The sequence below is a fragment of the Emys orbicularis genome, chromosome 1 (assembly GCF_028017835.1).
Source record: "Emys orbicularis isolate rEmyOrb1 chromosome 1, rEmyOrb1.hap1, whole genome shotgun sequence".
Lineage (NCBI taxonomy): Eukaryota > Metazoa > Chordata > Testudines > Emydidae > Emys > Emys orbicularis.
The window spans coordinates 245719059-245744801 of record NC_088683.1 but is presented as its reverse complement, the minus strand read 5'-3'; the positions used below and the strand labels follow the sequence as shown (position 1 = coordinate 245744801).

Sequence of the window (25743 nt, the reverse complement as noted above, 5' to 3'; positions counted from 1 at the left end):
CTTTTCACTCAACTCCTATTGACTACAGACTATGGCAGTATTTGGCTTTAAGTGGAGAATACACCACATTTTCCACAGGAAGCTAGGGCTTTTAATCGGTATTAATCTTCCCCAGGGAATCCAGACAGGAAAAGGGAAAGATTAATCTCTGTTTGGAGACATTTGTAATAACCATTGAACTTTTCACGTATTGTTTTGCTGATTTTTCTGTTTTCTGCAGTGCAAAATCAAGGCAGGTGAAGCGAGTCGACTACTGTTTCACATAGTTATTTTCAAAGCTAGACCTCTGCTTCTGCCCAAATGATCTGGTTTCCATGGAAAGCATTGCAGTGTAAATGCAAAGAATAACTATAAAACATTCTAAATACACTGTTTAAAAATACAGTGGAGGCAGTTTAGGAAGATAGGGTGAGAATATGATCTTAATTTTTACAATAATAAAAGAGAAGTACAGTAAAATAAACAAAAAAACCTTTATATCTTCCCTTGGAAAACTCTCCTCCTTTCAGTTGGTTCATCTTCAAATATGCAAGGCCGGCTCTAGGCACCAGCAAAGCAAGCAGTTGCTTGGGGCAGCATATTTGTAGGGGCGCAAGAATCCAGCATGGGAGCTGAGAACCAACAAGGAGCCCTGGGAGCTGTAGTTCCATGGTTAGCTCCCTGCCTATAGAGCCAGCCCTAGAGCAGGGAAAGAACTACATTTCCCAGCATTCCCTCGGCCGTTAGTAACAGGAAAGGGAGGGGGAAGGAGTATGGAACTGAAACCTGCAGCTTGCTGTGAATGGTAGGGAGAGAGCCAGCTCTAGGTTTTTTGCCGCCCCCCCTCCCAGCCCTGGGCTCCCCCCTCACCCCTGTGTTGCCCCAGCCCTGGACTCTCCCTCACTCACACCCCCTGCCGCCCCAGCTCTGGCCCCCACCTGCACCCCCCTGCTGCCCCAGCCCTGGGCTCTCCCCCCACCCGCACCTCCTGCTGCCCCAGCGCTTGGCTCTTCCCCCCCCCCCTGCACCTCCTGCTGCCTCAGCTCTGGCCCCCACCTGCACCTCCTGCTGCCCCAGCCCTGGGCTCTTCCCCCCCCCCCCCCCCCGCACCTCCTGCTGCCCCAGCCCTGGGCTCTCCCCCAAAGAAAGAATTGGGTGGACTAAATGGACAGTGTCCCTCTCTATCTGAAGCCTAGCAAGGGCGGTCTGCTTCCACTTCTGAGCCATGGAAGCAGAAATTGACTTTTCTTTTCCAGATTTGAACACCCTCAAAATTCAGGAGTGCTCAAGCTCAATTTGGGCAGCTGTTACTTCATTTCTCCCAAATCAAATATACTGATCCACTGTAACTTGCTGTAGAAAAAGTAGAATAAATTGAGCAAGAAATGCTTCCCAGTGGTTATTAGGACTGGAATTGCTATTTTCAACAGCCATTGCTTTTTTTTGTTGTTGTTGTTGTTTTTTTAGTTTTATTTGTTTAAAAGGAAGACCGTGATATTGCATTGGCAAATTCCCCATAGAAACAAAGAATGGAACAAAAGAATAATAAAGGCACCTCAACTTTTCCTCATTTATGTAGGACAGTCTTATAATATGCATCCAGATATCCTCCAATCACACAAGCTGAAAATTGTTCCACTTCACTGCAGTTCTGTAACCATATGGGAACCAATCCTGTCTGTGTTCTGTGCACATCCAAAATTCCTGCTGAATGACCCGCCCTGGGAGCGAATTACCAGTGACCCAGGGCTGCGGCAGAAGGAGGGTGCAGTTGGGGGGGGGGGGAAGAGAGCTCAGGGCTGGGGTGGGGGGCAGCCAAAAATTTTTTTGCTTGGGGCAGCAAAAAACCTAGAGCCGGGCCTGCAAATATGGCAAAGGTGTATTCAGTAGTTAGTAATGTTTACTTTACTATTAGAATTAAAGATGACTGTACACACTCTAAAATATTTTTGGAATCACATGCACAAAATAAAGCATTTACATGGCATTTGTATGAATTAGATTAGCAGACAGTTGTGTGTTTGGAAAAAGTAATCATGAAGGCATCAGGGACAAACGTGTCTTTGGGCTCTTAAATAAATATCTGATCTTGCCATTAGAACATGACCAGACTTCAAAGAAAACTTTATCAACTGCACATAATCTGAATTTATACAAAGACTGGCAATCAAGATGTCATAAAATGACTTTAAGGCATTTAAATCTCATTCCTTCTGGGGCAAGGTTTTATCACAGAATAGTAAACCATCCCAAATAAAAAAGATTCTAAATCATTGAGTGGTGTGAGGAAATTGAATAAGGAAAAGTTATTTACTTGTTCTCATAATATAAGAACTAGGGGCCACCAAATGAAATTAATGGGCAGCAGGTTTAAAACAAATAAAAGGAAGTTCTTCTTCACACAGTGCAGTCAGCCTGTGGAACTCCTTGCCTGAGGAGGTTGTGAAGGCTAGGACTATAACAGGGTTTAAAAGAGAACTAGATAAATTCATGGAGGTTAAGTCCATAAATGGCTATTAGCCAGGATGAGTAAGGAATGGTGTCCCTAGCCTCTGTTTGTCAGAGAGTGGAGATGGATGGCAGGAGAGAGATCACTTGATCATTACCTGTTAGGTTCACACCCTCTGGGACACCTGGCATTGGTCACTGTCGGTAGACAGGATACTGGGCTGAATGGACCTTTGGTCTGACCCAGTATGGCCATTCTTATGTTCTTAAATACACATGCCACTGATTGCTCAGCATGGATGGCTGAATGCCACAAAGGCAAGAAGATCGGCTAATTCATTGCCATCTGTTGCACTAGAGAAGTGGAAGGAGTTGCAATGTCACAAGAAAATGAGACTGATCTTTCTTATATCCTTTGCCCAGATAATTCTAGGAAGTCATGGGTCGTGCTGCAGCCAAAGAACAAGTGGAATTTCAATTCCAGTGCTCCGTTAAGTAAAAGAGCATATAGGCCAAATCATTAGATGGAGGGCTATTGAAATTGTAGAGCCCAATTACTGGTGTATACTTTTGATTCCAATGCTTAATCAAATTGGAAAATTCTGCCTATTTGATGACCTGAATCTCATGAAAAATCAGGCTAGAGAGAGAAATGTGTCCTATCCCACACTGGATGACATCTTCCCAAGTAGCTGCCCAAGTATTTACTCTTTTAGATGCCACAGGTGTTTTGGGGCAAATTCCACTACAGCCAAAGAGTGTCAAGTTAACCACAATTTCCACTCCATTTATACAGTAGTCTCACCACAGACCTCTTTCTGGCATTACTAGTGCATCTGAGATCTTTCACAGGAAAATGGCAGAACTACTGAAGCACCTGGAAAAGCTAGACATTTATACAGATAAACTAATACTTTGTGTACATGGCTGTATTGAAGAGGAACCTGATTTAAAAAACCTGTGTAGTGTCTTTTGAAAACATAAAGTCTAAAATTCTGATGCTGTATAAAGTGAAAGAGCTTGTTGGGCTGGAAACAACTAGATATTTTTGGGACCTCATATAATGAATAATGTAAAGTCCCAAATGCTGAGAAAGTAAGAAACCATTAAGTATTTGCAACCTCCTGAATCCATTATGAAATGGAAAGAAATCCTAAGTACGATTCACTATCTAGGTAGATGTGTGGTCAACCTGTCAGAAAATGATACCCTCTGAGTGAAGTGAAAAGTGAAAGCACCTAGCATTGGTGCAGAACATAAGAGCAGTCATTCAATAGAGTGAAACAACTTCTGTCTGAGTCATAAGTGTTTATCTTCTTTGATGTAAGTAAGCCAACCATTCTCAGAGCAGATGCCTGTGACTCTGGATTAAGTTACGTTTTATTGCAAGGGCATGATGGTCAACAGTGTGCTCTTGTTGCCAAGAAGGCTAATGGCATTTTGGGCTGTATAAGTAGGGGCATTGCCAGCAGATCGAGGAACGTGATCGTTCCCCTTTATGCGACATTGGTGAGGCCTCATCTGGAGTACTGTGTCCAGTTTTGGGCCCCACACTACAAGAAGGATGTGGAAATATTGGAAAGAGTCCAGCGGAGGGCAACAAAAATGATTAGGGGTCTGGAGCACATGACTTATGAGGAGAGGCTGAGGGAACTGGGATTGTTTAGTCTCCAGAAGAGAAGAATGAGGGGGGATTTGATAGCTGCTTTCAACTACCTGAGGGGGGGTTCCAAAGAGGATGGAGCTCGGCTGTTCTCAGTGGTGGCAGATGACAGAACAAGGAGCAATGGTCTCAAGTTGCAGTGGGGGAGGTCTAGGTTGGATATTAGGAAACACTATTTCACTAGGAGGGTGGTGAAGCACTGGAATGCTTTACCTAGGGAGGTGGTGGAATCTCCTTCCTTGGAGGTTTTTAAGGCCCGGCTTGACAAAGCCCTGGCTGGGATGATTTAGTTGGGAATTGGTCCTGCTTTGAGCAGGGGGTTGGACTAGATGACCTCCTGAGGTCCCTTCCAACCCTGATATTCTATGATTCTATGGTCAACTGAATTCTGGTGCATATGGTTCCAGGACAATGACTGATGCTGAGACTTGTTATGTTCAGATTGACATTCTTTCACTGCAGTAAAAGCATCTGGAAATTCACAAAATACTGGAGGACTAGATTCTCTTAAACTACTGACTGACCACAGACTGCTCAGGCCACTGACAAATAACTATGAGCTGAATCATGTTTGAACTAGTCATTTTTTGAATGTGGCTGAAGGAATAATGAAGAATTCTCCCATAGACATCTCAGAAATCATACATGACCTATTTTCAGATTACAAAATCTGAGTATTTTATGTGAAGCTTGTTTCGGGGTAGCACTTTGCCCTCAGTATTTGTGCTGACTGGTGCTGAACTATGGATGTAGCAAGGATTCTGATGGGGTGAGTGATAATCTCATTTCCCCCACATCTCCACTCCTAAAGGGCAAGATCAGGACCAAGAAGCAGTGGCAGACTTCAGTAAGGTGTTGCTCTTACTTTCAAGTGAAGCAGTGATCCTATCATCCCAAATCAGTGAGAGAGCACATCAGCCCTTAGAGTATCTAGGATGCTATTTGATACTTCCTTTATGAATTGTGAGGACATGAGGAAGAGTCCCCCCCCAAATAATGTCAGTCTGAGAAGCTATTTAAGGTAAAGACGGGAACAACTTTATTTCAATTAGAAGCGTACACAGAGCAAATTCCAGACATGCACTTAGTCAATTAGGAGGGGGTATTTAAAGCTTCACAGGATCTCTACTGCTTAAATATGTTGCATGGATCCAATGCCATAATCTGCCTGGCAACAAATTACCTCTAAATCCCCCACAGATCATTGCAGTATGAATTATCATCTTTTCATTAGAATTCTTCTGCTAAAATTGAATGGGGAATTCAGTTGTGCAAACATTGATAGAGAATATAGGAACATTGCATTCTAAATGAACGTACCGTAACTCCTCACTTAATGTTGTAGTTAGGGTGACCAGATGTCCTGATTTTATAGGGACGGTCCCGATTTTTGGGTCTTTTTCTTATATAGGCTCCTATTACCTCCCACCCCTTGTCCCAATTTTTCACATTTGCTGTCTGGTCACCCTAGTTGTAGGTATGTTCCTGAAAAATGCAACTTTAAGTGAAATGATGTTAAGCGAATCCAATTTCCCTATAAGAATTAATGTAAATAGAGGGGGGTTAGGTTCCAGGGAATTTTTTTTTTTTGCCAGACAAAAGGCATTATATACATTTTAAACACGCAATTTAATACAGGTATAAGTTTTAATCAATTTTAAAGAAACAATTTAATACTACAATCATCACTGCTGAGTATGAAGCTTGGTTGAGGTGGTGGAGTCAGCGAGTGGAAGAGAATGGATTGTCTGGCTGCTCCTCTTGCTGTTCTTTCAAGTATAGGCACTGATTTTGCCAGGGGCAGGGGGCTCAACCCTCGGCCCATCCACTCCACCCCTTCCCCCACCTCTTCTCCCTTTACTTTGCACACTGCATCCTCACTCCTCCCCCCTCCCTCCCCTCCCTTCTGAATACTGCAAGCCAGCTGATTGCCGCTGGCAGGAGGCAGGGGAGGGAGGGGGAGGCGCGGTGAGTCTTCGCTCCTCCCCCCTTCCTCCTGCCCAGGGCAATCACCTGGCTTGCGGCGTTTAGGAGGGAGGGGGAAGGCGCTGATCCGCGGGGTCTGCCGGTGGGCGGGAGGCACTGTGGGGAGGGGGGAGGGCGTAGGGAGGCTGCCAGGTGTGGAGAAAGCAGGCAGCCAAACAACGTAAGAGTGGAGCATTGCACAACTTTAAATGAGCATGTTCCCTAATGGATCAGCAATGTAACAACGAAACGTTAACCGGGACGACTTTAAGTGAGGATTTACTGTAGTCATTTAGGAAAGATCAGAAGTGAAGGACTCTGGGGTATCTTTCTTTGCTGTATTGGGATGGAGGATAAATAAGGAAGTCTTTATAATAATGGAATAAACTTTAAGCAAGATCAAGAGAGGGATTATGCGAGAGCTTATTCTTTTCAACACATATATCAGGGTGTAACAATGTTCATCAGAGAAAAGAAAAAATATATTGAAAAAAACAAGTGGATTGTATTTAAATAGGTGGGATTTACTTTTCATTTTTCCCATTGTAAAAGTTTATCTTTTGATGTACATCTACTTTAATAATTACCAGATGACTAACGGTTTATTAGGATATATATTAGAAAGCACGATATACTGGAGTGACTAACGGTTTATTAGGATATATATTAGAAAGCACGATATACATAGATTTCAAGGCCAGAACAGACCATTGTGATAATCAGGATAGGAGTTAAACACTAGAAAATCACTGGGATCCACAAAGCCCGGGTTAGGCACCTAGGCTCCCATACAATGAATGGGGAGAGATAGGCACCTTAGACTGCGATTCACAAAAACCAGTATGCTAGGCAGGCAGCTGCTAAGCTAGCCAATGGGAGATGCCAACCGACCAGAGGGGTGTGTGCTTAACCCTCTCTTGGTTAAGTGCCTATGATGTTTTATCAGGAAGTCAAGAGGAAGACGACAACCTCCCTCAGAGTTTTAGCTCAAAGATTAGAGTACTCACCTAGGATATGGGGGACTTCCAATTCAACTCCCCCCTCCACCTGAAGGGGAGAAAGGATTTGAACTTGACTCTGCCACCGCTCAGGTAAGTGTCCTAACCACTGGGCTTTGGGGGTATTCTGATATGAAGGCTCCTTCAGTCTCTCCTGTTGAAGCTGTTGCACTCTGGATAAATAATGAAAGAGCAACTGGAGCAGGTTACTGGACCCTGGGTCTCCCAAATCCCAGGTGGATTTGGGACTACCAACCTATAGAGTAATTTTCATGCTTGAGCTCTCTCTCTCACTCGCTCATTCTCCAGCCCAAATGATGCTTCAAGTAGTTATCCAGAGTGCAACAACTTCAACCGGAGAGATTACAAAGGACCCCACATCAGAATATCTCAGAGCCCTATGGTGAGGACACTCACCTGAGAAGTGACAGATCCTAATTCAAATCTCTTCTTTCCCCTCAAGCAGAGGTGGTACTTGAACTGGGGGTCTTCCCACATCACAGGTGAGCACTCTAACCCGTGGGCTGAAAGTTATGAGGAAAGTCCTCTCCCACTCCAAACTGTTTTGTTTTACTTTACTTCTTTTATTTGAACATAGATGCTGAGTGAGCTTAGCTTCCTACAGGGTCCGGGGGGTTGAGGGTTGTGCATTGCAGTGGTCCCAAAACTGGAACTTTGATGCCTAAAATAGGAATTTAGGTGCCTAACCCCTTTTGTGTACCTAGGCCTATAGACTTAACTAGTGAAGGCGTATTGTTCTTTTCTAGACATTCTTATTGTTATGGTTTATATGAATGAATTTCTGGAAGGTCTTTGCTCATTCAGATATAGAATTAAATATTCTGTAAATAAAGAAGGAAATGTAAATATTGGGCAGCCGAATTTAATAATTATTAATTATTATTGTAGTGGTAAAAGAAGGCTTAAGTCCTTTCAGCTGTATGGATCATGTGATGCATTACTGCATTTCCTGGCCTTTAGAACTAATATGGTTGAAATCATGTTCTGACAAAAGCTTTGCTTGGTTGCACTGTGCTTAATTCATTTTTGAAATATCATGGTATACACTGTTAATTTAAAAAAAAAAAATACATCACTGAACAAGAAAGATCTTCCTTTTTGTTGTGAAACTTCTCGCATTCTGAAAGGTTATTTGTAAAATAAACCACTATGGAGACTCTTTCACACTAAACTAATGTCATATATGACCAGGCTTCATTTAGTATAAACATCTGCATCACTGAAAGATCTGTTTGTTCTAGAGCTAATCAATTTTTTTTTCCTCTGTGGAAAATCTCAACTTTTTTGTTTTAACTCACAAACATTTTTTGGCCAGAAACCTGCTGAAACCTGAAAAATGTTTGGCCAAATAATACCATTTCTTAGTTTTCAGGCAAAACATTTCAGTCTTGGTGTTTTTCAATTAAAAATAACTTTAAAAATCTAGGAAAGCAGATATTTACCACAAAAAATATTTATTAGAAAACCCAATTTTCATTTAAAATTTTTCAACAGAAAGTTTTTGACCAGCCCTAATTTGTCCTTTCCCAACAACTTCCTCTGAACTTTTATCTCTATAGAAATATATAACCGGGTATGTGAATGAATTAATAAAGTCATCTTTTTCAATAAGCATATTGTTGCCAGGACTATTGGCTCTTCTTGTCTATGCCATAAAACTCTCCTCTGCTGAATCGTATCAATAAAGGAACTGGAACAGACCCCCCCCCCCCAAGAATTTTAACATTCTCAAATTGTCAAAAATCATAAATATATTTTTCCAACATCTCTTTAAGAAAGGTAACACTTTTTTAAAAAATTTACAGATGGCTATCCTAAAGAAGAAATGATTTACAGATGGAGGAAAAACTCGGTAGAGGCTGCAGACCAGAAATCTTGGAGACTCTATCAGTTTGACTTCATGGGACTCAGAAATACTTCAGAAATTGTGAAAACCTCTGCAGGTAGGAATTGAATGAATGCTCAGTTCTCAAGGTTAAGAGGTTCAATATATAGTTTTCTACACTCAGTGTATGACATGATCTCATCTGTGCTTTGAATCTGACAGGTTTCAGCAGTTAATCTACTACACTGCAATCTATTGTACATGTTTGACTTCAATTGTGTTTATGTTTTTACTAGTCAGGTTATTCTCATGGTAAACTAAGGGCTAATGCTTTCCACAAATATTAATTTCAGTGGGAACTTCAGATGTTCAGGACTCTAACTCTGTAGGTGTCTAACTTTAGGGACCCTACTTTGAAAATGTTGCCCATAAACTGCTAGAAAATATTGATTTTTAAAATGATCACCTTTTACAATTACAGTTGATATTTATGAACTCAGAATAAAATGATGAAGAATATACTATGTGCAGTGAGGAATGGACTGGGCATTTTTTGAAAGTTTGTTTTCATTTAAGTACACTTTGAATTCAGGGAATTACAGTGTTTACAAGTGTTCATTTGAAAAGTGCCAAAATCCAGACTTCAATCTCATTGACTGTTTGGATTTCTAACAAAACCCTTCTCTCTTCCTCTCCTCTCTTCATAGTATTACCAACCTAGGAATAATACTAACTTGCAGCTGCTGTTTACACTACATTTTAAGTTGCCACAATATGCTCATTCTGCAATTAGGTGTTATTAAATTATCCCTGCATTGAGACATATGTTTTGATCATTGATTTTTTTTAAATAGCAAGCATCAAGAACATTGACTGTTTATTATCGTAGCCCAGAGCATAGCGGTAGAGCTAATAAAATTAAACGTTTTCATGACAAGTTAATCTTTCATCCACTGTTTGAGTATTTTTCTTAATGTTTCAAAGGCATGGTACACCTCCAGCTGATGAATGCCTTTTTCCATTGACCTTATCAATTGATTTTAATTAAAACTTAATGGCCATTTTATTTCCACAGGAACCTTTTTCTGTCTAATAATAATAATAATTAATAATAAATGAACTATGCATTAAATGGCGTAGATTGCTAAAATTGTAAAGTTAAACGTAACACAATATAAACAATAGATGCAGCACTTGGTAGATTAAAAAACTCATAAAAGTCAATCACCATCCAAAGGTTATAGATGACACTGAAGTAAGCTACACATCAATACATGTGGCGAGTGGTGTTCGTAGCAGTCTGCTGCTTTAATATTAACCAATTATGAATTTTTAAAAAGCAGAATTTAAGTGCATCTATATTATTTATTGGGGAACACTGTGGATAAAGAGTAAAACACACTGATCTGTGGGCTTAATGTGGAAAATTTATGGCCCATCCTCTTGCATCCATAATGCATTCTCATGGCTGACAGACAGTTTTGTCACTTAAATGCAATTAACGTATTAGTAAGTCTTTTGGGTATATGGCCTGGCTAAGGAGAGTGTTAACAAATGGAGCAAACATAAAAGTTTGTTCTGCTTCTGAATAATGAATATGGATGTGTAAGTTCTTCAGGCAAGTTAACTGTGATCTGGATGTTGGTAGATCAAGGTCAAGCCCAGGATACATTTTGGTTCCAATATCTGTGACAGGAGGCATGAAACTAATTAGGAGAGATGGTGAGAAAGCTAGAGATAGTGTGAGTGACCTGCCACTTCTATTCTGTGCTCACCAGGAGTCATGCCAGCTTGACAGTTTTCATCAAGAAATCTCGTTAAATGCACAGAACAGCCCCATCTGAAATATGAAGCTGCTGGCGGTATCCGAATAAATACACGTACCCGCTCTATTTAAACAAGTCAGAAGCCAGCTTCACATAGTCATTTACGATCACAAATAATAAATGAGGTAACCGGGCAAATTCCTTTTTTATACTCCTCTTCATAGACTCCAAGTTATAATTGAAAGAAGCGGCCGAGCTGGCGGTACTTTTTTACCCCCATTACCCTGGCTATTTCTCAGTCATGCTTCTGAGCAAAAATCAACCTCTGGAGTCAATTTCTTTTCTGCCATTAGATATGTACTGTAGGCCAATTTTTCATGCACCAGCACTGTCATAGGATATACTGATCTAACATTTGGATGTTCAGATGGGCACTTAAAATGAGCACTGATGCACTAAATACTGATTTGAGCTTCCAAATGTGGGATTTGCATACCATAGTGAGGTACCAACATTTGAAAATTGTGCTGATCAAACCTGTCTATCCAGATTCTTATATGGCCTTCGTGGGCATGATAGCTTAAAACCTGGTGTTTATGTGAATTTTTTAAAATGTCAATCTGAAGTAGAGGGAGTTCCTTATAAAACACTGAGGGGTGCCTGGAAGAGAGGTTTTCTCTATTCAGATATTCATTGAGTGGATCAGTATTACTGGCTTTTCAGTACAGTATTTGAAAATAAGAATATAAGAATGGTCCATCTAGCTCAGTATCCTGTCTTCCAACAGTGGCCAATGCCAGGTGCTTCAAACGGAATGAACAGAACAGGGCAATTATCAAGTGATCCATCCCCCATCGTCCAGTCCCAGCATCTGGCAGTCAGGGGCTAGGGGCACCCAGAGCATGGGGTTGCATCCCTGACCATCTTGGCTAATAGCCATTGATGGACCTATCCTCCATGAACTTACCTAATTCTTTTCTGAACACAGTTATAGTTTTGGCCTTCACAGCATCCCTTAGCAATGAGTTATTTGGGTTATCGGGTGATTTGTATCACTAGATGATGCAACCTTTCAGTATGATGTATTCCACAAATTAGTCAAAATTTCCTACAAATTCCCAAAGGCCCTAATGTTCTGCAAGATATTGTTGTCATCAAAATTAAACAAATCACCATTTAGGCTGTAGATGGGCCCAAAGGAAAAAAATATAATCATTACCAACTAAATAATAAAATATAAAGCAAATTACTGAATTAAGATACAGAAAAGTTACAATATGCTAGAGATTTGGGGCAGTCATATCAGGGAAGAGGGAGATGATAGTTCCTCAGCTGTAAGCTCTTTGGGGTAGGGACCATCTTTTTGTTCTGTGTTTGTACAGCACCTAGCATAATGGGGCCCTGGCCCATGACTTGGGCTTCTAGGTGCTATAGTAAATATACATAAACAATAATAATAATGACTTTGGGCCATCATGATAGCAGAAACTATTGCCAAACCGGTGGGTTTTTTGTTTTTTTTTAAAGAGCACCAAAAATTGCAAGGGGGCTATAGAAATGAATTTACAAGTAACAAAATGAAATGTATATAGGCCAGTGATTCAGCTGGTGTCATTAGGCAGAGAGACCAGCTGAATATCTCACTCATTAATTTTGGCTCACAGATGGATGAGGAGGGGAGGTGCTGGGAGTCTACAGATATATGAAGCATGTGAAAACCAAATCTCTGAACTTGCCTGAGGTGAACTCTCTCTGTGGAGGTCCAATGAAGTCTGCTGGACACTGTAAGGGTCCCACCAGCCCTGATCTTTTTGCAAGATCAGGACCCATGGAAAGAACAGAATTATGGAGGGTGATACACAGAGTACAATTAAGAACAATGGGATGAAATTCAGAAAAGAAAAGCAGTCTGAATATCAGGAAAAAATGATATTCTGTTCCTCCCCAGGAAAATTGTGAAAACCTCCAACGCATGGGACATTTAAAACTAAATTAGACAAAGTATTAGAAAATATACTGTAGGAAACAGTCCTGCATTCCCAAGAGATGGACTCACTAGCCTAATGTCTTTTTCACTTCTAATGTTTGTTTCTGACATTTTATGATACAGTTACTTCCTTCCAGAATTGTGTGTGTAATGTGAGACCTTTGTCAGTATCACCGGTATACCTCTCTGCGTCTCTCTATATTCTCTTCTGCAAACTTGCAGCATGAGTGCTGATAGTCTGTACAGGAACATATTGCCATGGTGGCCAATATGTGTATAACCCGTTCCCTGTAATATAATTTAGCTCATCAAGTGACCACTTCATGAGCTTAGCAGAGCCCAGAGACAACATTCCATTAAACCTTTCTCTTTTAGAGAGTTACATACATTTTGTGTAATTGTAGACATGGTCAGGGTTTTACAAGTAACAAGATGGTTGCTACAAGGACTTCACAATTCCTAGAATCTAAACAAGATAACAACAACAACAAATCAATGCCCCAAATCATCAAAGGCTTAAAGCACAGCCCCGGTGGTGTGCACTCAGGGGGAAGAGTAATCTGGGGTTTAATGACCTTTGCGGGCCAAAGAAGATTTGTATCTCTATAAATAGAGGTGGTCCTAGGCTGCCAAGTGAAAAACATTTTCAGTACCTCCCACCCCTGCACCAGCTGAGCAAAAAAAACCCACCAAACATGAACCCTGGACAATCAGCAGAGCAAAAAAAGGGCAGCCAATTAGAAGGGAGCAAAAAAACAACAACCCCCAAACCATGAAAAGTACGGTCCTCTCTGGAAGTTGGCATGTAGGGCAAGCACTCTGCCCAGCCATCTCTAGAACCGGCCGTGAGTATAAGGCCATCAGGAGAGAGATTAGGCTAGTTAAAAACAGCACGAATACTATTTAGCCCTCTAGGACTGGGCTGTGGGAAAGGGAGACTACACATGAGAAAAAAAATCTTCTGTACTTTCATATCAGGGTAACCTTGTTGCAGTGCAGTTTGTGTAATCCTTAAACCCAGGCTCAGAGTGCTGGCTGTGAATTGTTCACTTAAGTGTTAGCTTTTAGAAGCTAAAAAGCACAGTGGGGCAAAAGGAAAGCAGAGGTCTGAAGAGGAAGCTGTGGGGGAGCTGTTGCTGAGGGATCCTGGTTGCCGCTGTAGTGTTGTTCTTCATTGCTCCCCAGTCTACTCTTCTTCACTTCAAGGTCTACATCCTTTTTCTCCACTCAGGGTTTTATAACATTAATTCAACCCAAATATAGAGAGAGATTGGCTCCTTGACACCACATAAATCATATTTGCACTCACTTAAGGCCCTTTTAATCTGCCAAACTTGTGCAGTGTAAATGAGAACTGGGCTCATTAACTAGCAATACAAAGAGCATAGTAATGCTCCAAACCAAAACTTTATTAACTAATCATTAAAACCAAGAGGTGCTGCTCAGAGCAACATGTACTTTTGCACTCATTATAAAAAAATCCCCAAACATTACAAAACATTGCAATCACCAGCTAAGGTTATAAGTACACAAATTCATGTCTTTTAAAATAATGTGTGGTATTTGTATGTATTTGGGGGGGCAACTCGTAACCTTAGCTGTTATTTTTATTTGGGAATATAGACACACACATACACAAAGACACGTTTTGTAGTTCTGTGCTAGTCACTGTCAGTAAAATGTTATTCTGTTTTAGGGAACAAAGATATTAATAACTATGAAAAGGCACATTTTCTAAAAAAGTCCTGAAATGCATTTGTGCTTATTTACGACTATTGTATTCAAATATTTGCATGGCAGAGAAATTGGCTGGCAATATAAATATTAAAATAGCTTAAATTATACAAGCATGGAAATTCAATAAGTAAAACTATTCTGTTAAATTTCTACATTCTCTTAGCTGCCTTATTCAAGCTGCACTACAGGGTGTGCTGTCTCTTTAGAACGCCAGTGAAGGGAAATTTTTGTGTTAAGAAGATTAATGTCTGCTTGGGATTTGGAAACAACATAGCCCTAGATGTTGTCTGCAAACAGATTGCCAGCCCAGACCTGAGGGAGTGGGCAATTGTGATAGTGTGGAATTTGTAGCGAGCTTACTCCACAGAACTGAAGGCATTTTAGAGCCAGTTAAATCACACGTGTAAGGCATGACTGTGTTCAGGTTCGCATGCAGTGTTGTTGTAGCAGTGTTGTCGCCAGGATTTGCAGGTATATGTGTGGCAGCCTGTATGCTAGGTACTTCCCATCCACAACTACAAAGTCTTGCATTGAAGAAAAGAGCTTGTGTTATTAGTGAAAGAAAAACATGGTTCAAGACCCTACAGTTTGTCACTATAGCCCAGGGGTTCTCAAACTGGGGGTCAGGACCCCTCAGGGGGTCACGAGTTTATTACATGGGGGTTGTGAGTTGTCAGCCTCCAACCCAAACCCGCTTTGCCTCCAGCATGTATAATGGTGTTAAATATATAAAAAAGTGATTTTTAATTTATAAGGGGGGGGTCACACTCAGAGGCTTGCTATGTGAAAGGGGTCACCAGTACAAAAGTTTGAGAACCCCTGCATAGATATTTTTAATTGTCTTTTTTGCCACGCCCACTCCACAGCTAGGTGCCAGCTCTAACGACATTTACTTAATGACTATTCATGAAGCTCAATTGTTTATTAAATGTCAGTGACATTTTCAAAGCACTGGTGGCTCCCAACTGCGTCCCGATGGCACATCAAAGAGTGCTTGTCACATGAGTGCTCCTTACAGGACAAGCGCGGTGGGGTGTGTTCTCTCCTTTAATTGCCTGACTTGAAAAGATCCAGCACGGGTACATCAGCAAAACATTCCATGGGGTTAACCTCTAATAACGTGATCATTTGAGGCAGAAAAATGGGGTCTCAAAAATGTTTCATATCATCCGAAAGCAGCACCTGTTTCTAACGGTTTTACCCCCTGCAGGAGCCCAGTCTGTTTCAGCCAGGGCATATTGAAACCCCAAACCCTTTAGCATTAAAATGAAATTGCTGGGAAAACTTTGGTTTCAGGACATCCGAGCCAGATTCTGGTCCATGGGATTGCATACATAGAGAGTGTCTTCCCCTCACAGATCTCATGTTCCTACATGGAAGGTATTCTGTGACCTCGTACTCCTCAATACCTGGTCTCTGCAGAGGGCCCTCCATTTGGTCAGGGATCCATAGGAGGGGAAGGGCAGTCAGTGGGAGTTGGAGGGTACAACAGCATTATATTGGCTTCCTAATATCCATGTGTGGCATCCAATGACCTGTATCTCCTCCAGTGAGTCTAAAGTAATTGACCTTCAGCTTCCTCTGGTATCTAGCACCTGCTAATAGGGTGGGGTGCACCAGGAGAATCTAGCCCTCCTATTAAACCCACTAAGAATGATTTTGATTATAGAGAAACTTTACTTATTTCACTCTAAGCTGGTTGCTATGATTTTTATCCTGACAGTGTTTCTTTACTGAGTTTGTATATCGCTTTAGATGGGAAAATATGCTATTTAGACTTTAAGGCCAGAAGGGATCATCGGGATCATCTAGTCTGACCTCCTGCATATTGCAGGCCACAGAACTTCACCCACTCCTGAAATAGACCCCTAACCTCTGGCTGAGTTACTGGAGTCCTCAAATCATGGTTTAAAGATTTCAAAGTACAGAGAATTCATCATTTACACTAGTTTAAACCTGCAAGTGACCCATACCCCGTGCTGCAGAGGAAGGTGAAAAAAAACCCAGGGTTTCTGCCAATCTATCATGGGGGAACATTCCTTCCTGACCCCAAATATGGTCATCAGTTAGATCCTGAGCATGTGGGCAAGACCCACCAGGCAGATACCTGGGAAAGAATTCTCCGTAATACCTCAGAGACCTCCCCATCTAGTGTCCAGCAGTTGGGGATTTTTGCTCCTGGCAGTCGCTGATGGGCCACATGCCATTGTAGACAGTCCTGTCATACCATCCCCTCCATGAACTTATTAACCTCAGTCTTGAAGCCAATTAGGTTTTTTGCCCTCACTGCTCCTCTTGGAAGGCTGTTCCAGAACTGCACTCCTCCACACTGGCGCTTAACTTAAATAACTGTTCACCTTCCCTGGTATTTATCCCTCTGATGTGTTTATAGAGAGCAATCATATCTCCTCTCAGCCTTCTTTAGGTTAGGTTAAACAAGCCAAGCTCTTTGAGTCTCCTCTCATAAGGTAAGTTTTCCATTCCTTGGATCCTCCTAGTAGCCCTTCTCTGCACCTGTTCCAGTTTGAAATCATCCTTCTTAAACATGGGAGACCAGAATTGCACAGTGTTCCAGATGAGGTCTTACTAGTGCCTTGTATAATGGTACTAACACCTCCTTAACTCTACTGGAAATATCTCACCTGATGCATCCCAGGAATGCCTTAGCCTTTTTCACAGCCACATCACATTGACGGCGCATAGTCATCCCGTGATCAACCAATACACCCACCCTCTTTTGTCTCTTCCAACTGATAAATTCCCCGCTTATAGCAAAAATTCTTGTTGTTAGTCCCTAAATGCATGACCTTGCACTTTGCACTATTGAATTTTATCTCGTTACTATTACTCGAGTTTACAAGGTCATCCAGATCTTCTTGTATGATATTCCGATCCTACTCTGTATTGGCAATACCTCCCACCTTTGTGTCATTTTATTAGCACAGTCCCACTTTTTGTGCCAAGGCCAGTAATAAAAATGTTAAATAAGATTAGTCCCAAGACAGATCCCTGAGGAACTCCACTAGTAACCTTCCTCCAGCCTCACAGTTCACCTTTCAGTATGACCCTTTATAGTCGCCCCTTTAACCAGTTTCTTATCCACTTTTCAATTCTCATATTAATCCCCATCTTCTCCAATTTAACTAATAAATTCCCATTTGGAACTGTATCAAATGCCTGGCTGAAATCCAGGTAGATTAGATCTACTGCATTTCCTTTGTCCTGAAAATCAGTTATCTTCCCAAAGAAGGAGATCAAGTTGGTCTGGCATGATCTACCTTTTGTAAAACCATGTTGTATTTTATCCGAATTACTGTTCACCAGTATGTCCTCAACTACTTTCTCTTTCAATAAAATTTCCAAGACCTTGCATATAATTGAGGTCAAACTAACAGACCTGCAGTTTCCTGGATCACTTTTTTCCCTTTCTTAAAAATAGGAAATATATTAGCAATTCTCCAGTCTCAGGGTATGACCCCCAGAGCTTACAGGTTCATTAAAATCCTTGCTATTGGGCTTTCAATTTCATATGCCAGTTCTTTTAATATTCTTGGATGGAGATTACCTGAGCCCTTCCGATTTAGTACCATTAAGCTCTACCTCCATATCCTCATTCCCATAGTCACTCTGCCAATACCTCTAAGATCTTCATTAGCTTCATTAAAACCTGAGGCAAAGTATTCGTTAGGTGTTGGGCCATACCTAGATTATCTTTAACCTCCACCCCATCCTCAGTGCTTAGCAATCACACATCTTCTTGCATTGTTTTCCTCTTATTTATATGACTATAGAACCTTTTCCTTTTGGTTTTAATTCCCTTTGCAAGGTTCAACTCTGCTTGGCTTTTGGCAGTTCTCACTTTATCCCTACACTTTCTGACTTCCAAGAGGTAGTGTTCCTTGCTGATCCAACCCATTTTCCATGCCTTATAGACTTTCTGCTTTCTCTTAATCACCTGTTTGAGATACTTGCTCATCCAGCTTAGTCTGCAACCCTTCTGTATGATTTCCTCCCTTGCTTGGGATGCAGGCTGCAGATAGCTTCTGGAACTTTGATTTAAAGTAATATCAAGCCTCTTCCACATTCAGATACTTGAGTTCTTTGGTCCAGTTCACTTCCCTAACTAGTTCCCTTAATTTCTTAAAGTTAGCTCTTTTGAAATCAAGGATCCTTGTTGCATATCTATTTGTGTTTATCCTTCCATTTAGTTTAAACTGAATTAACTCATGATCACTCGAACCAAGGTTATTCTCTACAACCAGTTCTTCTATGAGGTCCTCACTACTCACCAATACCAAATCTAAAATGGCATCACCTCTTGTTCATTCAGCAACTATTTGGTGAAGAAATCTGTTAGCTACCACATCGAGGAAAATCTGGGCCCTACTGTTATTTGTAGCACTTGTCATCCAATCTATATCTGGGAAGTTAAAGTCTCCCATAATCACACAATTCCCAGTAGTATTTATTTATTTAAAAACATTAAAGGGGTCTCTATCCATATTCAAACCAGATTCTGGTGGTCTGTAACACACCCCAAGCACTATAACAGGGGAACCTCTAGTACCTTTCTTCCCCAATTTGATTTTGGCCCCAACAGACTTTGTCTTATCCACTCTATCACTTCTGATTCCTTTATAGTCTACTTCATCATTAATATACAATGCTACTCCACCACATTTGCCTTTATTTCTGTCTTTCCTGAGCAGCACATACCCTTCAATACCTGTTCTCCAGTTAGGAGTACTATTCCACCACATTTCTGTTATCCCTATAATATCTGGTTTCACTTCCTGCACCAGTAGTTCTAGTTCCTCCATTTTGTCACCCACCATCCTTGCATTGGTGTACAAACATCTAAATTGTTGCTGCTTGGATTTGCTCACATTCCTCGCCTGATTGGTTGCAGTCATTCTACTGCCAGTGTAACCTATCTGACTGTTATCAGCACTGTCCTTCCTCTCAATGTCCATTCTCCTCCTGCTGTTCCTTTCTCCATTGCTGTATCCTTCCTTACTTGATTTTCCTCCCTCTCAATGTTTAAATGAGGCATGGAGATTACATGAGCATCTCCCAACAGTTTCCCTGAGTTCCTAGTTTAAAGCTATTTTAATGCGTTGTGCCAGCCTCCATCCCAGAAGTCTATTTCCCTCCCTACTCAGGTGGAGTCCATCCCATGAGAACTTTCCTCTGTCCATGAATGCCTCCCAGTGGTCAAACATCCCAAAGCCCTCCTTATAGCACCACTGCTAGAGCCATCAGTTGATCATGATAATCTTGTCTCCTTTTTGTTCTCCTCCTCTAGAGATAGGCAGAATCCCACTGAAGATCACCTGAGCCTCCATTTCCTTAAGTGTCTTCCCCAGGTGGCATAGTGTCACCTGATATGTTCCAGTGAGAATCTAGCTGTGTCATTTGTTCCCATATGAAGGGTCCTCTTCAGCCTCAGGTTCACATCCCATATTTTAGATCCTGGAAGACAGCACACCTTCTGTTCTCCAGATCAGCTCTGGTGACAGTCCTGTCCATTCTTCTTAGTAGGGAGTCACCAATCACATAGACCTGCCTTTTCCTGGTGATGGTGTGATTCTCCAGCCTTCCTCCTTCTGTTCTTTCTGTCTGTGAGTCCTCTTGTCTTTTATTCTCCCTTGAAATCTTCTGAAAGTCACCCTGTATCCTCCTAGGGCTCTGAACTCTGGGTATCTCCATTGGCTCTTCTCTTCTTCCTACAGGACTAGCCACTCTTCTCTTCTTCCTTGCCCTCCCTCCTTCAGTTACTGCCTGCTGTGCCACTTCACTCTCCAACTCAGCAAACCTGTTCCTGAGCTCTATTTCTCCTTCACTAGCTGGTCCTTTCCTCTGCCTGGTTCTTGTAGTGACATGCTTCCACTGACCACTTTCCTCACGCAGCAGTATAATATATGGAGATATACCTATCTCATAGAACTGGAAGGGACCCTGAAAGGTCATCAAGTCCAGCCCCCTGCCTTCACTAGCAGGACCAAGTACTGATTTTGCCCCAGATCCCTAAGTGGCCCCCTCAATGATTGAACTCACAACCCTGGGTTTAGCAGGCCAATACTCAAACCACTGAGTATCTCCTCCAAGTTCTTCAGTCCAGCTTGCATCTGCAAATCTTTACTTTTCCTTTCAGCCTCTTCTTGCCTTTGCTCCATCATCTACTTGAACCCCCTTTGAAACTCAGCCATAGTTTCCACCTGCATCTCCAAGCCTCTGATCTTCTCTTCCATCAGCTCTATCAAGCAGCACTTCATACAAACAAAGCTCTTTTCAGGTACTCACTCCAGGATCATGTACCGCTGCTCAGCTTCCACATCTGGTCATTTTCATTGTCTCTTCCATGGCTTCGGTCACAACCACTGCTGCCTTTGTACCTGTCATAGCCTTCCCACCTAAAGTCCTGTCAAGAGGGAAAAAAGACTCAAACAAATACTAAAACAAAATCACAACACCGCATGCCCACTCCAAACTCCTCCAGCAGAACTCCCCTAAAACTCCCCTGTTTACAGCTTTGTTAGCTGCACCTGTGCCGCTGCTCCTGGAAAAGAAGATGTCTTCACTTCCTCACACAAATACACAAGTTAGCTTGGCATAAATTGGTACCTAGATGGTATTTATATCTTTTATTTTTTCAATAAATTTCTCCCTCCTCTCTGCTACTTTTATCAGTCTTTCTATTTATGAAATTCATCCTTGCACGCAGGTCCAGCATAAGAACTTTGCATCACTTAAAGTACCATTTAACACCTTAAAATAGGTCTTAAATAGTACCTAAGTATGATGTAGGCCTTGTGCTGGCCCATTGCATAGGGGTGAACGTTATCCTCTCATTGTTTTTCACCGGACCCACTTCTCTGCTCCATTTATCATAATCTCAAGTGAAGTGTGAAACCAATAACATCTGAGTCACTTTTAAACCCAGAATTGTGGCATAGCTTCAAAATTAGTTTTTGTGAGGTTCATATATAGGGCTCAATCCTGCCTCCATGAATGTATTTCTACTGTGGGACTTTCCCCACTGCATAGGTGCTGGAACTAGGGGTGCTGGGGGCATTGCCGCATCCCCTGGCTGGAAGTGGTTTCCATTATATACAGGATTTACAGTTTGGGTCAATGGCTCTCAGTGCCCCCACTATACACATTGCCCCACTGACTGCAGTGTGAACAGAATAAGGCCCATGAACAATTGACTGCAAATCCTTTCCCTTGTAATCAACAAATATAACTCTTTTAATAATCATCTCTGGAGTAAGGGGATATTCTGAGCTTTCTTTCTTGGTGGTAAACAGTAATTTATCCTATCAGTGGAGAAATAGCCTGGTGTTTATGAGGTCTGACAATAATCTTTTGCTGTCAGAATATTACTCTACAGTACAATATTTGCAATAAATCAAGACCTATTTAACAGTCATAATCAACAAATCAGTGTCTGTATCACCTTTTAAAAGAAATCCACACATCAAATGATAATCAGTCTGGTGTAATACCTGCAATAAGTCATGGCTCTCCTGGGGGGAACATCGATTTCTCTTTTAACAACCTCCCAATTTTGCGATCCTCTTGTGACCTTCTCATGCAAGATGTTGAGATTTCTGCTCCTTATTCATTTAACTTGTGAATTTACATTTTGATTAAACAGGAAATTATGGATACTATCTCCTCTCTATTTTAGAGAGATATTTTCCTATCCTGAATGTGTGTTTTAAATAATAAGGATCTGTTTAATAAAAATGTAAACATGGAGACATATTAATATATTAGGAAAATCTTATGCAAACTTGACAAGGGTTAAGCTGCTCAAGTTTTGTTGAATTTAGGTAGCTTTGTATTAGGCTTTGCTAAAATATCACAGATGTTGCTTATAGTGGCTCTTATGTTTTATTCCATTCCTCTGTTTGCTAAGGATAAAGTAGGCAATAGGAGGAAAGAGTGTAGCACTCGTCCTTGAGGATGTACATATACTATATCTGTCCCCTCTAAAGCAGAGAATCAAGTGGATGAGCTATGAACCTTCAGAATGCACACATACTATAGTGCAATCTGTGTCAAAGCTATACTTGCAGATGACCTCTTGTTAATGAAACGTGTTGAAATTCTCTCCTCTCCTATTTCTCACTATGACCCGGACAGCTCTATTAAAAGTTGGATGCCAAGATTTAGGCACAAAGTTCCTATTTGCACACTCAAATAAGGAACCTAGATACCTAAAACAGTTGCAGTACCCAAGTAGTTGAGTGAGTATCCAGAGAAGGACATGGCATTCGGTTTAAGTGGCCTAGTTTGAAAATTTGTGCTAAAATGCTTTGCTGAACTAAACTCAGTGAAAATGGCCTGTTGCTGAGAGTGAAATACAGAAGAATGCCATTGATGAATAGTGGCCGCTTTGTACCTTTTGATGGAAACCAGGGAAAAGTTAAATCTCATTGATTTCACTTTATGTTCAAAATGGCTTTTACAGCTTGACTCGACGGTTTTGTAAAGAAAACAATAACAAGTTGATAGGCCAACATTTGATACAACGCCAACTGCAAATGATTGTATTCTAGTGTGTAGATTTTATATTGCTCAGCAAATGTACTTCAGGAAAAGTTATTTGTCTGACTATAAGAAGACAAGCAAAGGTCATAGAAAGCTAACTTCTAAATACAACGACTTACGGCCTGATAAAAAGCCTGTTGCAACTAATGGAAGCTTTCCAAAGACCTGGGCTTTGGATCAGGTGGTTGGTCCTAGAATACCGTAAAACCCTACAATTGGTGACTTAAATTACAGCACTAAGTAAATAATTGTACAGTAGATGACAGCTAAGAAAAATAGTTCATCTTATTGTTAATAGTTCATCAAATTAAAATCACACTTCTGTCTGAAAATGTTTTACCTTCTGTTCTTGCAAATAACACTGAAGATTGCTAAGACTGGAAGAGATTCTCCATGAACAACCATCTTAAGAAAAGAGTTTGGCACGTCCATGTTTTGAAAGACACATGTGATTCTAGCTTAATGAGGATCATTAATTCATTTATTAATTCACTGCACCAGTTAGAATTCAGATAACTATTGTTGCTTCTCTATGTATTGGCCCTTCAGTGCTTTGTTCATTTAAAATAGACTTTTGTATAGATTCATTCATAGAGGCAACATCACTGTTGAAGTTTGATCATTGAAAAGTATAAAATAGCTCTGTGTAGAAAAATAGCTGTTTCTACATGAAAAATGTACTTTGTGTTTTTGATGAATGTACAATGTGGTTTGCAAAGCTTGATTCAGTGTCCTTCCAAATTAATAAATATTCACTATTTGTGTGGGAATATTGTCTAAACTACTTAAAGTCAGTTCTTCAGTGAAGTTACTACTCTGGTATAAATATTGTAGCATTGACTTTAGCATTTTGGAGACATTCATCACATTATTGCAATTTATTTACATTTTATTGCAGGCTGCCTGACTTAAGCCAAACATTTTAACAAGAAGTAGGACAACTTCCTCTTGCATATGTACAAAACTTCATGTGCTAAAACTTTCTGGTGGGTGAACAATTAAGTAGCCATACCAAATTTCTCCCTAATTCTTGTGATTCTGTTTGTTTAACCAAAGGAGAATCTTGAGGTTACTTTTGAAGTTCTAACTTTTTAGTACTAGCCTGCCACTTGCTAAGTGTCTGTGTGGACCCTGCTGCCATGCAGTAGTGGTTCTCTATGTGGCTAGGATACAGTTACGTATTTAAGGCTCAATGGTGCCCTAGTCTTAATTAGGTGAGCAGGCGTGTAAGACCCATCGAGTTTTGCATCTAGTGTGTTGCACAAGAACCCCTGCTCGCTGGATACTCCACCTAATGAGCAAAGTGGATGGCGAGGGGTCACTGAGTGGGTGGAGCCTTGGATCTGCCCGAGTGCTCAATGGGCAGTGTAAGGATACATCTACACTGCAGTCCGAGGCTCAAGCCTAACCTCCCTTCTGTCTAACCACAAATCACGCTAACCTAGGGCTCAGACCCAGGGTTCCAGGACCCCATGGGCTGGGGGGAGGTCCAAGCCTGAGACAAATAGGCACCCAGGGTTCAAGCCCTATTGCTTTGCAGTGTAGACACAGCCCCACTGAACTCATGCTCAGGGACTCTGCCAAAAGTATCCCGCAATCCCACAGTCTGATTTTCTTTGTCTTCTGGCTAGTCAAGTTTGGGGGACAGTCAAACCAAGGGCACTAGGAAGTCTGGGATATGTGTGGTTGGACTCAGGCCCACATAATGCAGTATAAACACTGGAGCCCTGGGTGGGGACCCAGGGTTCAACAATTCCTAACACGGGATTGCAAATGAGTGTAGATGCTCAAGCCCTAGCTTAACAAACCCAGGGTCTGCCCATTCGAGTTCTACTAACCCTGGGCCTACCCTAAGTGTCCAAGCACGAAGGTGGGAGGTAAGCTGCACTGTTTCAAAGGCGGAAGTAACGTATTCTCCCCTCCCTTGAACAAAACAGGATCCAGAAAGGAATTGTATCTCAAAGGGGTACCTCTGAAGCATAATGCCTCTCTGGGCATCTTAGAATATCAGGTTGGAAGGGACCTCAGAAGGTCATCTAGTCCAAACCCCTGCTCAAAGCAGGACCAATCCCCAGACAGATCCCTAAATGGCCCCCTCAAGGATTGAACTCACAACCCTGGGTTTAGCAGGCCAATGCTCAAACCACTGAGCATCTCCTGGAGCTTACACACCACCCCTTGCTCAGCACTATGCCCAAAGGCACTTTGTAGCTCTTGGAATTCAATTCTGCCACCCTGTCAAATAATACTTTACTCTGCAAGATGGAAAATCGGGCCCTTTAATAGTGAGCTTTGCAAAGATTTTTAAAAACAGGAGTCCAAAGTTAGACTCCTAATTCCATATTTAGGCTCCTAAACTAATGGCATGACTTGGAGAAGTGATGAGCACCCAGCTACTGCCATTGTTTTCAGTGGGAGCTGCTGGATGCTCAATACTCTTGTTGAAAATGTGGCCACTTGTTTAGGACCCTAAACATGGGTTTAAGAGCTTAAATTTAGGCTCCTATTTTTCTTTTTAAATATTGGACTATAGTTATAAAGGTCAGAATGTGCTTGGCCTTTATGCAGGAGCCCAGGGGTAGGATGAAACTTTTCCCCATAATAGGGAGAGCCATAACTGCAGTCAGAATGGTAGAGTTTTACACCTGTGTTGCACTCACATGGCACAGCTGTAAATAACTGCACAAGATGTGAGCAGAATGGGGCCCATTAGTTGTATTCATTTCTAAGAGGGTACCCAAGAGACATGAACCCTTTCATCAGTCATCTAGAGTTTTTCTTGTATATGTTTAAAT

General features: G+C 41.4%; 1 protein-coding gene across 1 annotated transcript in view; it reads left to right on the top strand.

Moving 5' to 3' along the window:
* Nucleotides 1–25743, top strand: part of GABRG3 (gamma-aminobutyric acid type A receptor subunit gamma3) — a 543124-nt gene that overhangs the window by 459715 nt on the left and 57666 nt on the right. The window contains exon 6 of the mRNA XM_065403796.1: nt 8880–9017. Within this exon, the coding sequence (XP_065259868.1) occupies nt 8880–9017 (138 nt within the window). The remainder of the gene's footprint in view (nt 1–8879; nt 9018–25743) is intronic.